The following is a 14,357-nucleotide window of genomic DNA, read 5'->3' on the forward strand; positions in this document are numbered from 1 at the left end:
ATTATGTATGATGAGTTCTAATTCGCTCAGGATATAAAATTTTTTATAGTGTATAATCTTTTTCACTTATGTTAAAAGGAATGCTGAAACAGAGAGGAAGTAGTTGTGACACTGTACTGCCGACAAGATCCGCAAGTGTCGTACACATATTTACAATTTGTACATGCATGGCAAGCTGAATTAAACTTTATCTCTGAAAATTTCTGATGAGAGCTGAAATTGTGATTGAAAAATTATGCAGTGTCACTTTCAACCTGAGGGCAATAAAACAAGTGGTAACGGTCCCTCAAGGACAAAAATTAGTCATAACAAAAATGAAGAATATAAAGTGCAGGAGCAAAATTTTCAAAGCTAAGGTAGAGCATCAACCAATAGCTCAAATAAGGCAAATCCAGTTAAATTTGTTCATGCAAACTTGCATGTGAAAAAATGTTCTGTTTGGCCATGTCATCATGTCAATTTGTTATTTTCCTTTTTTACATTTGTTTTCTTAAAGATATGCTAGCTAAATCATATCTGTTAAACATCGAGAGAAGCATCAAGCATCTTCAGCTGGGTCCACGCATCTTTGACCTTGCATGATAGGCTACAAATATTACACAACAAATATAAAGATGGCAGGAGGAAGGTAGTCGTGGCAGGTAAAGTTACATGTATCGAGAGTATGATTAAATTGTGATTACTACATCAATTATAGGCATTAAAAGAATCACAAGTCCCAATAAATTAAACATGGAACCACAAGCATAACCTAATAGGAAGAAGAATACAAGTCAAAATCACTGCAAAAGATCAATAATACTATAAACAAGACTTACAAAACCACAAAACCTCACCAACAAGCCACAAGAGTTCACCTTGAAGCAACTAAAGAGTGGATGACCCAAAATGTGCTCTTTTTTACTGGAAAATGTGGATCCAGGCGAATACAATGAGCCAAGTGAAGAACAGCTTCAGTTTGTTCCGACTGATTGATGGTGCATCTGAAGAAACCTTTTGAGGCCTGAAAGAAAAGAAAACACAATTGACCTCAAAATTTAGAACCACATATACAATTTTCAAGTTAATGGTGGTTTAGTTAGGAGAGAAGGATTTGTACTTCTGCAATTTGCTAAGGGCACCACAGAAAAGGGCATTGTCTGGAATGGGCAACTCAGTCTTGTTATTGACCTCTGGGTTGACAACCCTGACATATGTTTCTTGACCAAGATACCATGAATCAAGGTTTTCTGTTCTGAGATTCCAAACTCCTACGTTGTCAAGGGAAACCAAAATTGCTGTCCATGCTCCGGGATAGACCTAAATGAGAGGCAAATGGAAACAAACAGATGTGAGATTATAACTTTTAGGAATAATGATACAGCAGCTGTGATATAAAGTTTCATCAAAGATATCTGAAAACAGTTAGTTATTAGTTCATGTGATTTATTGACATAAGCTCAGCTCCATAGATATTTTGACCATCGAGGCACGAGTATGTGAAATACAAGCGTTGGAAGTGGAACTGATTATAGAAGCAATGAAAGAGTCTACAACTCTGAAATTTTAATGGTAAAGAACACAAACTATCCATTTATAGCATAGTTCACTTCAGCATTTTTATCCTAGGTTATGACTAAACTAGTATGCCAGTCAGCAACATGATAAGCAGGAGTTTATTGGGTTTAGAGTTGCAGCAAAAAGTTTCAACTTTTTAAATGCCTTAAACAAAGACTTCATCAAGAACATGAGTGAGAAGGTGAAAAAATTATTAACATAAAATAATTGACCTGTGATGTGAACATATAGCATATCTAAGATAAATATATATATACCTGTGCTGTAGTGCGAGCTATTCCATCCCACTTGTTATATGTACCCCTGCTATTCTCAGACCAATCACCAAAATCCATCCTGCAGCCAACAAAATCAAGTTGTGTTATTGGTTCCAGAAACATGGAATGGCACATAAAAGAGGAGTTAGCCAGTACCCGACAACAAAAAATGCATATCCACTCATGTGATAGGTATGCATCTTAGTATCATTGTTCTGCAGTATAATTTCCATAAATCCCCTATAAGTTCCATTAATGACTGATGTTTCTGTGCGAGGTGATCCTGTAAGAGGCTTGGTAGGGAAATCAAGCTTGTATACTCCCTTTAATTTGTACTGGTCAGCAAGCCTGATTGGAGTAGAAGGATTGACAAAAGAGTTTCCACTGAGTGTTGCTCGCCGCTTCCCATTGATTTTCTCCAGTGGCTTATTTTTCAATACATAAATATCAGTCACATTGATGGAACCATATCTGAAAGACCCTTGTGGGTTAGGACGAGCACCACTTGCTGATACATTCCATCTACACATTTAACCACAGAAATGGAGGAGTGAGTAATGATATTTTTTGAATTCTCAAATTTGAGAATCAAATCTGGAATTATTATTCAATAATATATTAGTCTGATATTTGCAACACATTTAATGTGTCCATGCAGTTGAGACACAGTGGCATACATACAGTCCTTAGCTGAATGACACAAAAATGTTGGTTTAGTTTGACAATTTGACTAACACAATATCAACCTCTCAAAACAATACAGAAACTCAATACCAAGAATAGTTGCTTGATTTGACAGTATTCCTGAAGATTGAAAATTGAAGTGTGAATAAATAACAGAAAATGCTAAAAGTTGCAGCTCGGACCTGATGGATCTTGCTTGGTTCATTGAGTAAGTTTTGTCAAATTGATCATCAGGAGCAGGTGGGAGAGGACCACGTGCCTTCCCCTTGGAATTTGTATAGCGCAAGATAGCAACTCCAGTAACTCTTTGCCAACGTGATTCATTCACAAACCTGGCACTTGCTACAATGTAGTAATCTGTACTTGCATTTTGATCCGTGCTTAACAGAAAAGAATAAGATTGTCCAACATGAATATCTAAGCTAGTGTAGTTCTGTTGCACTGTGTAAGACCCCTCTGTCTCTGCTAGAAGTAAGTTATGACTCTGGATCCTGAAATTCAGACTTGTTGATACTCCAACATTATGTACACGAAGTCGGTAAGTTTTTCCTGTTGAACATCATGTGATAACCATTAAAATAATTTAACAGGTAAAAAATGTCATCCAAGGAAACAAAGTATAATGAATATTGTGAGAACCACAAGAAGCTTTTCTTTCTACCTTGCACTCTACACATCAGATAATAATCAATGTCGTGTTGAATAAACTTTTCCATAAACACTTATTAGATAATAAAAAATAAGAAGGTAAATGAACTGAGCTTCTACCATAAGCTAAAACCAACTTATACATTTCATCTTTTAGAAAAGTTGGATGAAAAGTTTCTATAAAAGTTAAGTGTATGGAAAAAAAAAAAAAAAAACTCAATTCATTTTACCTTCTCCTATATAAGTAGTTATGGAAAAGTTTATCCAAAGATGCATAGAATAATGCACTATACAAGAAAGGTTTTGCTTGTATAGTGCATTATTGTTTTTCTCACAATTCAGACAAGCCTATTGGTCAAGGATTACATGTTTCTATGCCTAAAGAAGCATAACATCAGATAAATTATTATACAACAAATTCAAGTTTCTCACTTTGTCCCATAGGAATTAAATTTCTTCCAAGAACCTACCAGGATGAACTTCAATGGTTTCATAATCAATGCCATCAGGAACAAGTGTGTTGTTATATCGGTAAGGGCCTTTCCCGTTGATGAGAACACCATCCGGCATGCCAAGATCTTTTCCATCATCAAGGGCCTTCCTCAAATCCTACATTCCAGAGCAGAACCAGCAACAAACAGTTAGAACCATGTTATATACAGTACAATGAATTGAATTGACACTCAGCAGAAAACAGGACTATCCATAAATTAAAGTATGACACTAACCGTATGATTGCGGGTGTACCAATCTCCAATAAAAACAACAATGTCCCCATGTGGGGTATCAAAAGGAATAGGAATGATGGCTCTGTTGTTTATAATGAAACCCCCAAATCCACCAGCAGCTCTCTGAAGATGAAGGGAAGGGAAGTAGAAAAAGCTTCCAATTTGATCCTTCACCTGAAACTGGTAAGTCCAGTTCCACTTTGCAGGAATAGGACAGTTTGTGCCAAGAACACCATCTTGCCACGAACTCCTCCTTTGCTGAATCCCAGACCTGTCTCACATGAAAATTTCCATAACTTTTTTCAGCTCAGTGAAAGCAAATCTAAGTTTAAAATTGAGGTGTTTTGAAACTGAAGAAGCAAGCACACTACCAATGAATGAGGAGGCTCTCATCCAACTTGTTCCGAACATTGACAGCAACGTTGTTGTTTGTAGTAACATTGATAATAGGACCTGGGAACTTGTTGTTGATAGCAATGACCTGCAACAAAAAACAATGCAGAGACAAGACATGAAGGCCATAACCTAAAAAAAAAAAAAGAAAAAGCACAACCCTGTAGTAGTAGTAGTGTAGCTCTTTTCTTCCTGCCCACCTACCAAACTCTTACTTAGTCAAAAAAACAAAACACCTCATAATGGCATCCACAATCACATAACAACCCTTTCACAAGTTTCAAGTGTTGAAAAAAGGTATCACACTGGTATCTAATAGTGTCCCATGATGCAGATCTGCAAGTAAAGCTTGAGATTTTACATGAACATACACCAAGATGGAGAGAGAGAAAGAGAGGAACCTGCTGAGGAACTCCAAGAGGGGATGCAGTGATGTAAGAGACTTCAAATTCGTATGAAACGAATGGATCCGCCGCAGAAGAGAGTGTGAGGAGCAAGGAGACGTTGATGAGAAAGAAGAAGAAGAGAGCTCTAAAAGAAGACATTGTGTGGAACTTTTCTGTTTTTCCTCAAAACAAAAAAAGAAAGGCTAATTGGAGCCAAGTTTTGAGTAGCTTTTTTTGTTTTTCTGTGATTTTACATTATCAAGGGAATTAGAAAGAAAGAACTTGGTTTGGGTTTGGGTGTGGGTAGAGAAGAAGAAGGGAGAAGAAGGGCTCTATTGCAGCAATTTTAGCTGTGGTGTGAAAAAAGCTCTGTCCGTAGTGTAGACAGACAGTGGAAGAAGATGAAAGAAGGGATGACAGCCAGTAGCCAGTTCACACCTTCGCATTTGTTTGTTGGCTACTTCACTATTGTCTCTCTTGAAATAAGTAAAATAATAACACAATTTCTTCCTTTCTTAAGGTTACAATTAACGTAGCCATGTCATGTCATGGGCTTAAAGCGCGGCTGCAAATTGCATGGTTACAATTAATTTCAAATATAATTTTGGGACATAAATATATATATAAAAAAAGATTATCCACTAATAATATAAAATATTTTACACAATCATTCAATCACAATTTATTATATATAATAAATATATTAACTTTTAAAATAATTATCTTAAAATAATTTAAACAATAATTTATGATTAAATGATAATATAAATTATTTTAATATATATATATATATATTAAATTAACAATGAAACTAATTGGAATACGCATAAAGTGCATGTTTGTGTTTTTGTTGTAGGCAATTCCAATATGTGTTTGTCAAAGCAGTATTTTTGCTATTATTTCATGTAGTGTATTTCGAAACTTATCACAAATGTGAAAAATCACATCTACTTGAAAAAATAACTTTCATTTTGTTTTGTACACAATTTTTCACATTTTAGATGTGATTTTTGAAAATAATTACAATTTTCACATATTAAATAAAATTTCTTCGATTTTAATGAATTTTCAAAGATCTAATATGTACATAAAAAAATTATATTATTAAGATGGTATATGTTGATTATTTGGTAACCATATCAAGTTGTATAAGTAGTATTAAAACACTAAGAGTCAAGTATCAATCTCATAGAGATTTCGTTGTACTCAAAGTCATATATATATAAAATATTTAATCAATTTGTAACTCAAATTGAATTTTGTTCAATGATTAACGATATGTATAGACTAATGTGAATTAACTATAAAGCAAGGAACATGAAAGATTCAGAAAACAAACGCTTAGAAATTGTGAGATGGTGTTGTGATGAGTTAAAGAATGTATTGGGGATTCCGTGTATCAGAACTATTTTTTATGTAATCGTAATAGATTTTTCTCTTTTTAACATGAATATGATTATTATCCACATCTTTTAATATACTCTAACCATGATCCATTAAGTGAGAGAGTCTAAATCATCTAATATCACTCCTAATCCCTGAAGAGTTATATTAAATAATTTGCATTACAAAGATGGATAAGTAGGTTAAATAATACTATTCTATCCCTAGATATAGATTACCTAGATGTTTTTCTCAACTTCTTAGCATGTAAACATTTTCTGATGCTTAAATCCTAAAACAATTCATGAAAATAGATGATTAGACCATATACATGTGAATGAGCACAGGAAAGAACAATAATATCAACATCATATGAATAGATAATTTAGAATCATTATATCAAAGAGAGTTTGGATTGTAGAGCTCCCAACAATCGATGGTTTTAGCATCTCATTGTCATGAGAGACTTACAAATATAAAAGGTGGGATGAAATAGAAGAAAATGGAAGAGAAATCCGAAAATGGATTCCCTTGCACTGGCTTTTTTGCTTTGCTTTCCTTCTTGTTTCTCACTAAATGGATGTTGATTTTATATATAAAATCCATTTTTTTGCAAATATCTTTTCACTTGATAACCAATTAGAACTGTCACTATGCGTTAAGCCTGCATATGCACACATTGCAAAGTCCTATTGACATAAGTGATCATGCATTAAGCTTCTAGATGTATGTGTGTTAAGCCGTGTGTTAAGTGAGGATTGTCGCGCTAAGCGAGACACTTCAATTCTTCAATCTTCTTTCATACCTTGGGTATATTTCTATAAAAAAATATAATCAAAATTATTATAAAATCATTAACTTTATCATTTTCTGGACAAAAACTTAAAAAAAATTAAATTCTTATTGTTTTAATACAAAAGAAACAATACAAGAGAAAAAAAATTAAATAATTATCACATAATTTCAGTATATAAATAACACATGTATAATACTTATCAATATGATATAAAAAATATATATTTCTAAAAAGTAATAATAAAGTTCCCTATAACTTAGTAGTATACTGTATACTAAAGTATTATTTAAATTTATAATATCTTTTTAACATCTTTGTAATCGGATTTGTAGGTTTTTTTTTTACATAATTTTTAAACAATAAAATAGTCCATATAGCCGTTGTTGGCACCGTAGCATTCTTTCTTGCGTTCTGTTAGGGTACAACATATGTATGCATTGGCATTTTGTTTTATTGGATCATTAGTTAATTAATAAAATTTGGTGTTTGATGGATGGGTCCTTTTCCCTTTTGGTTTGATAGTGGCAACGGCGTAATTTGCGTTACAACGGTCGGATCTCTGCAAAAAGCGCCACATGCTTGCCAGCCGGGAGCCATTCTACAAGTGGGGCCCACTAGCCCAGGCCGCATGGTGCGAAGGCTGTACTCCGCGTAATTACCGTCTGATCGTTTTGACTTATCTCAACCGTTCCTGATGACAACCACGTGAGTCCAGCCAAGTAAAGTGTTCAATTACAGCCTCAATTCCTCTCATCTTTTTTTTTATTCTGATTAAGGACAGACTTTGATTTTGACACATTATACCCCTTCTGTGCCAGTTAATTAGTTAAAACAGAAAACGGTTTGCCAGCTGAGTAACAGAGGTAATAATTTCCTTGCTCTGTCTTTCACTCATGCTAGAGTTATCAAACTAAATTCTACATAATAATTAATTCAAATTCTCTCTTTTTTACTATACCATTAGTATGAATTTTGAAAATATCAATTAATTTTTGTTTGAAAATTCTGACTAATTATTTTTAATAGAGTTTTTTTTATTAATTACATGGCTTAATTCTAAATTTCACAATTCAATTTTCATAATTTCATAAATTTATCATTCAACTTTTATTATTTGTTGAATTTTATCATTCAATTTCTTTTTTTATAAATTTTACCATTAAACTTTTAATATTTTGTAGATTTTATTTTAAAAATTTTATTATTCAGCATTCATCATTTTACTAATAAGTTTTTTTTTCTCATTTTACCATTAGGTTATTGACTAAACCACATCATTTTTTGTCTTAACTTTTCTTTGTGACACATCAATAATAGTAAAATATACAAAAATTTAAAATTTAAGTGATAAAATTTAAAGAAAAGAATAACTTTCATGATAAAATTTACAAAATAATGAAAATTAAATGATAAAATTATAATTAAACCTAATTATATTTATTTTTCTACAATACTTAAATATAAAACCTCATTAAAAAGAATATATGTTGAATATCATGCTAATTAATAACATGTTGGTTTTTAAATTAGGATTTTAGTATTAAGTTCCTAAATAAAATTCATCTGACATTGTAATTTACTTTTATTATAACTTATCGGTCTGGACCAAAAAAAACAAAAACTAATCAGTCTTGATGGCAAATTTGGTCACGAAGGAAGTAATAATAAAGCTGGCATAATGATCGTGTTCAAGAAAAAAAAAATTAAGCTGGCATAATGAAACTGTCCTTTAATGTATTCCTTGCACAATGAAAGATAAACACTGTCATTTTGTATATTTGGGCGGTGATAAATAAGATTCAATTTCTATCTTTTGAATGTGAAATAGGTAAGCATTAAAATTGGAAAACGTGTGGTGATTCAAGAGAGATTTAGAAAAGGAAATAAATACTTGTGAGCCAAAATGAGAAAAAAAGCATAAACCTTTGGTGGAACTAGCTAGGACCCTCTCCCAACTAACACCATGATTATATCCTGACATGGTCCTTTCTTTTTTCTAGTAGCATCTGACAGAGTTAAACATTCTTGACACCGCAAAAATGCGAAGCAGCTCAAAATCTTCAATTACTTGTGCAAAACAAACAATGAGTTATAAAGAATAGTAACCTCACCCATGTGTACTATAATTTAGTCATTTGATTCTATATATAAAAAAAAACGCATTTTGATATAATTTACTGATAAAGGTGACATTTCAACTAACTTTGACACTTGTGTACTGTTATCACTTATCAGGTACAATTAGCAAAAACAATTTGAGAAGAAAGCTGAGAGATTCAAGAATTCAAGAAACATGGCCTGAATTTATAAAAGGTGGATTGTAAGACTGACAAAAGATTCTGTGTGTGTCATTTTAATTAAATAAAAACCAGCTGTATGCTTGCATAATATATCATCAGATGCACACGCTGTGGGATAAATAAAACTTTTAAAAAAAGCATTTATTGTATTTTTTATTATTATGGTCAGTGTACTATTTTATTTCATTATCATTAGATGCCCACGCTGTGGGAGTAATTTTTATACGAAATATTTTTAATTAATTAGTTTTTTAATTATTATATTAAAATTTTCTATCAACTTTCCTTTTAAAGAATCTTTAAATTCTTTGTTTTTACTTAAATGATAAAACATTAATTAAAATATTTAGGAATTAAAAAATTGGTGAAAATTGAAAAAAGGTTCAAATTAGGTTATGAAGAGGCAAATTTTGAAAATTTTAATTTTTGGATAAAATATAATATTTCGATTAGTTGATTTTGAAAGGGAAAAGGTTTAAAATGCTTTGTCTGCTTTAATTCATGATTATTAAAAAGGAAAATTTAAGAATTTTTAGTAAATAAAAATTGATAAAAAAATTAAATGTAACAATTAAAGAAAGAAAATAATTAAGAGTTAAATTTAATTGAAAATATTGAAAATTAAAATTATACATTAATTATAATTGAGACACTAAAAGTATAATAAGCCTTAAAAATGTGTTTATAAAGTTAAAGTAAATAAATAAACAATAACTTTACATCATCCTATAGATTTTTTTAATACTTTATGAAGGAAATATTGTATTTTTTTACAGAGAAGGAAATATTGTATCAAAAAAATAAATATATGTCCTAGAAACTTTAAAAGTATTCAATTCTTTCTTTATCTAACAGTACTGTTTTTTTACACGATCTAATAGTACTAGTACTACTACTAAGTAAAAAGATTTTATCGATAAATTTTGAATTATTCATAAACAAATAACAGTTTCTATCGTGGGAGCCTGAGTTAGTAATTAACGCTGCAGTGGTAGATAGCATGTGGACATAATTATGTCGATGCTTTTCCTATCCAAGTAAGTAATGGGTCTAAAGTCTAAACATACAAACACACAGTCCTTAATAACTGGGTTAGATAATGAAATAATTTCCCTTCATTGTGTCGAGAGCCAAGGATATTAAAAATTATTCAATGGATTTGAATAATTCCATGTTCTCTATCCAATTCCAATCCATGTTCCACCTTTTAATGAATTAATCGGGCCAAAAAGGTAAAATGATTGCGAGATTTTGAAACAAATTATTAGGCTCCTCCTAGTTCCTACCTCCACCGAGGAAAAATAAAATGAAATGAAATTGTATAAGTTTTGATTCAAACATAAATTAAGATTGCCATTGCGTACAAGTTTTCAATTGTACTATATTTCGGTCTTGCTTGAAACACTAGCAATTGAAGCCACCTCCCACGCTCACTCATGTGATTGTAATGCTATTGAAAGCGTATTGACATGGGACAACAGACTGTAAAGTGGGTGGTTGGGAATTATAAAAACTATTCTAGTCGCGCAATTGGCAACATTCAAGGACAATGAACCAATCTTCAAAGATTGATCATTAAATACTAAACCTACCTGTCATATTAATAAGGGTGTATTCGATTTCTGTCTTTTTCTATAGATAAATGAAAAATCATTTTATCCACACTTTAAGCTCATGCCTTTTGATAAACGATAAACAAACTTAATAAAAAAAAAATTAGGGGAGACATATTATTGTGGCTTGGTAGAGCAGTTAATGGAAGAAGAAAATTTTCGGGTGGCTTGGTCATTCATTTGTATGCCATGCCCATAACTAAATAAAGTCATTATTTATATACTTGGGTGACTAAGTTCGCATTGCAAATCCTTTGGAGATGAAAATAATTTTGAATTGAAGATGGACCTCTGATGGAAGCTGCTTATACTATCCGTAAAATGAAACAATATTGACTGTTGCTCCTAGTTAAGGCAATCAACATCTATAATACTTGTATCCATAATTGGATAACAACCAAGAACTCGAAGAAAACTAGCAAATTCCTGAAATCACTAATAGAAAGAATGGATGTAACATCTTTATGTTAACATCGATTTTTTTAAAAATTAATATTAACAAAAATGCGATGACATATTCGTAAATAACACGAGTTGGTTAATATTGATTTTTGGAAAAGTCAATGTTAACTATCTCATGTTAACATTAGTTTTGTGTTAGTTAAATTAAATTATCAATTTCTTTCTCTTCTCGCGTTTATTTTGAATCATCTCTCACTCTTACTTATATTTGGTGCTCTGGTTCTCCCTCGCTCTCATTCTCTCACTCTCACGCTTTCACTCACTCACAAAAGTTAGTCTTCAATAAATACTTGTTTCCACTGTTATTTTCCCATCGCTTGTGATCTGTGTTTGGTGTTAGTCACTCGAGTTTTGTGCGCGACTTTCTGCCATAGAAGCTTAGATATCAACATAGAAGAGATAGTCAAAGTACCTGCCACCAGAAAAGTTTTATGCCTAAAATCATAGTTTCGCAATACATTTCTATACAAAATACAAGAATCATAAGATCATAGTGGTGAAGTAAAACTATACCCAGTCTGATTTTAATCGAAGACTTGGAAATATTTTTATTAGAATAAAGCTATATTATATTAGTGGGTGCTAGGAAGAGTTAATGGACAAGCTTAGTAAAATAAGTTCTTTTCAACTTATTTCAGTAAATTTCACAGTGAGGCTTACAACTAATAAATTTTACTGTTACAAATCTTGAACAGGGAACAAAATTACTTACATGGCACTCCCTTCATCTGAATCATCTACAACCCTTAACAATGCTACTTCAGTGGACGACTCTCTATCTGAATTTACATGAAGGAATAACAGTAATGAATGTGTGTTTTAATTTCAGAAGTCGAATATCAATTAAAATAACACAGCTTTGACAAATCTCTCGCATAGGAAAAGCTGACAAGGCTTTGAACATTACACCAGGACCTTCTCCTAGGCTGAAAACAAGCTAGTCTGAAAGAAAAGACATGAACTCATCACCAAATTCATAAAAGGATAAATATAAGATTTAATTGTAAATTTTACACTCAATTTTTTTCATATTATAAATTTTACCACCTAAATTTTATTTTTATAAATTTTATCACTTATCAGTAACTTTTCACAAAAGTAAAACTTGAACGACAAAATTAAATTTGTAAAATAATAAAAGTTTAATAATAAAATTTATAATTAAGCCTAAATATAAACAACTAAATTTGTATACCTTATGGGGCCTGTCAGTTCCTGAAATTATAGAGACTCTGGCAAGGACCAAGAAACGAGTAACATTCACATCATCATCCTACGAGAATTGCAATAAATTACCTAGACTTTAAATCTTGACTTCACCAGCAACAACAAACATGTTTTTGTTTTATATTTTTTTGTGAAATATCCAATGTAAGCATGACTTGAAAGTTGACATGTTGAGGCAAGCCATTATTACATAGAAGAACACTAAATATGATTGATGTAATCCAATACTATTGTAAAGTTGCTGCTATCTTAATGCAGAATCATGCATAATACCCATCCACTTGTTCAAATGAAAAAAAAAAAAAATAATGCATTATATTTAGGGGAAGGTTAGAAATACACTCTCATATTCTTTCAAACATATTCTCTCTCTGTTAAAATTGAAAACTACAAAACTCAGATGAGAAAATCATTAAATATAACATATGGTTCATAAAATTTAATTATTTTTAATAAATTTCAACTAATAAAAAAGTATATTGAAAAGTATAGAAAGTGTGTTTCTAACTTTCTATTATATTTATTCACTCTTTATCACAATGGAAAAAATAGAAAAAGAACTGTGTATGACTCACAACAACTTCGATCGTCTTCTCCATTCTCACATTAGGCCATCCTAAAAGGTAGTGGTTAACACGCAACTTCACCTCCCCAACAATGTGCAGCCTATGGCGAAGAAGTAAGTCATAATTACGGTGGATGCTTCCAGTAACAGAATTTTCAATTTATCACTGCAGTAGTTATAACTTACTACAAGTTAATGCATCAAATACACAGAAAAAATTAATAATAAAAAACAAGAAATAGAACCTTAAATGCATCTTCAAAATTTTCATATGGCACAGTCTCACATTTTGGTTACGCTTTCAAAGCTGCATCCTCACTATATGCCCCTGGAAGTCCCTGTATTGGCCAATTGACTAGTTAGCAAAGGCGACAATGCCATGAATTTGAAAACAAACTATCAAGCATCATACCGGATAAGCCACACGCACCTTTGAAAAAACATAAATTGCACCTATTATATTATGAATATATATATATATATATTTTATCTGCATGCATACACATACATATGCTAACACGGGTGCATGGTTCAAACTTCAAAGTGTACTAAATTACTAATTAGACTAAAACAACAATTTAGTTTACTATAAGAAGCAAATATCAATGTAATATCTGAAGCCAGAACTATACAGTGCATGACTGCACTCAAAAAGTCGTAACTATTCTCCATTGATGCCATCCTATGGTGCATAGATATGATACGAGCATCGGATATGGCAATACATCAATTCTTAAAAATTAGGATACGATATGTTTAAGATACGTATTCAATTATAAATTTTTTAAAGTACTCTTAAGTCTTAACTACACGATATTACAATAATACATGTTAAAATAGAAGAATTTGGAATAAAAGACGTGATGGGGAGGGAGATATCATATAGTAACTTACTAGGAAGATTCTCATCTTTATCATCAGTGTCTATACAACAGCATTCCCATTTGCGGCATTTCTCAAAATCATATCTTAGATTCCCAATCAGAGAGAATTGGCAACACCAACACCCAATTGAGGAGGAGCTTTGGAACAACCCCAGATGGATACGCCCTTAAGAGACATCACCCCAATCTATAGTGTCAGGGAAGAGACAGAGAGACAAGTTCAGAATTCAAAGTAGCTAGTTTAATGGCATGATCAAAATTAATTATTTTTCATGCTTTTAATTTTTTTTTAAAGTGAAACACAAAATGGAAAAAAAAAACAGGTACAGTAAAATATTGAAAGAGGAAAACAAAGAAAAGAAGAAAAGCAAAAAAGATAAACATGACATGAGGAAGAAACAAGATCGTAGGGTGCAATTAATACTTATACCAAAAATTAATATCGATCAATAATAATAATTAAAAACAAATGTA

General features: G+C 31.6%; 1 protein-coding gene and 1 pseudogene across 2 annotated transcripts; both read right to left on the bottom strand.

The window, feature by feature from the left end:
- Positions 1–381: 381 nt before the first annotated feature.
- Positions 382–5,136, bottom strand: LOC100798971 (monocopper oxidase-like protein SKU5). 2 transcript variants are annotated; one of them, XM_006600764.4, is made up of 10 exons: positions 4,669–5,136; positions 4,246–4,355; positions 3,875–4,145; positions 3,617–3,755; positions 2,681–3,047; positions 1,971–2,336; positions 1,815–1,893; positions 1,100–1,299; positions 858–1,003; positions 382–573 (listed from the first exon to the last, which is right to left on the bottom strand). In XM_006600764.4, exons 1-9 carry the CDS (start codon positions 4,810–4,812, stop codon positions 901–903), a joined length of 1,779 nt encoding a protein of 592 aa, XP_006600827.1. In that variant the 5' UTR covers positions 4,813–5,136; the 3' UTR covers positions 382–573; positions 858–900. The 2 variants fall into 2 exon arrangements, with proteins under 2 accessions (XP_006600827.1, XP_006600828.1); XM_006600765.4 differs by having other exon boundaries at positions 382–586.
- A 6,407-nt stretch (positions 5,137–11,543) lies between these two features.
- Positions 11,544–13,033, bottom strand: LOC102668072 (arogenate dehydratase 2-like; annotated as a pseudogene).
- Positions 13,034–14,357: the final 1,324 nt, after the last annotated feature.

This window comes from Glycine max, chromosome 17, assembly GCF_000004515.6.
Source record: "Glycine max cultivar Williams 82 chromosome 17, Glycine_max_v4.0, whole genome shotgun sequence".
Classification (NCBI taxonomy): domain Eukaryota; kingdom Viridiplantae; phylum Streptophyta; class Magnoliopsida; order Fabales; family Fabaceae; genus Glycine; species Glycine max.

Bases quoted from the DNA above. Each gene is read 5' to 3' on its own strand.
- LOC100798971 (XM_006600764.4), bottom strand. From the start codon at position 4,812: ATGTCTTCTTTTAGAGCTCTCTTCTTCTTCTTTCTCATCAACGTCTCC. The intron at 4,356-4,668 runs GTTCCTCTCTTT...TTTTTGTTGCAG, and splicing joins CTCTTGGAGTTCCTCAGCAG to GTCATTGCTATCAACAACAA. The intron at 1,894-1,970 runs GTACTGGCTAAC...TGTTGGCTGCAG, and splicing joins TATGCATTTTTTGTTGTCGG to GATGGATTTTGGTGATTGGT.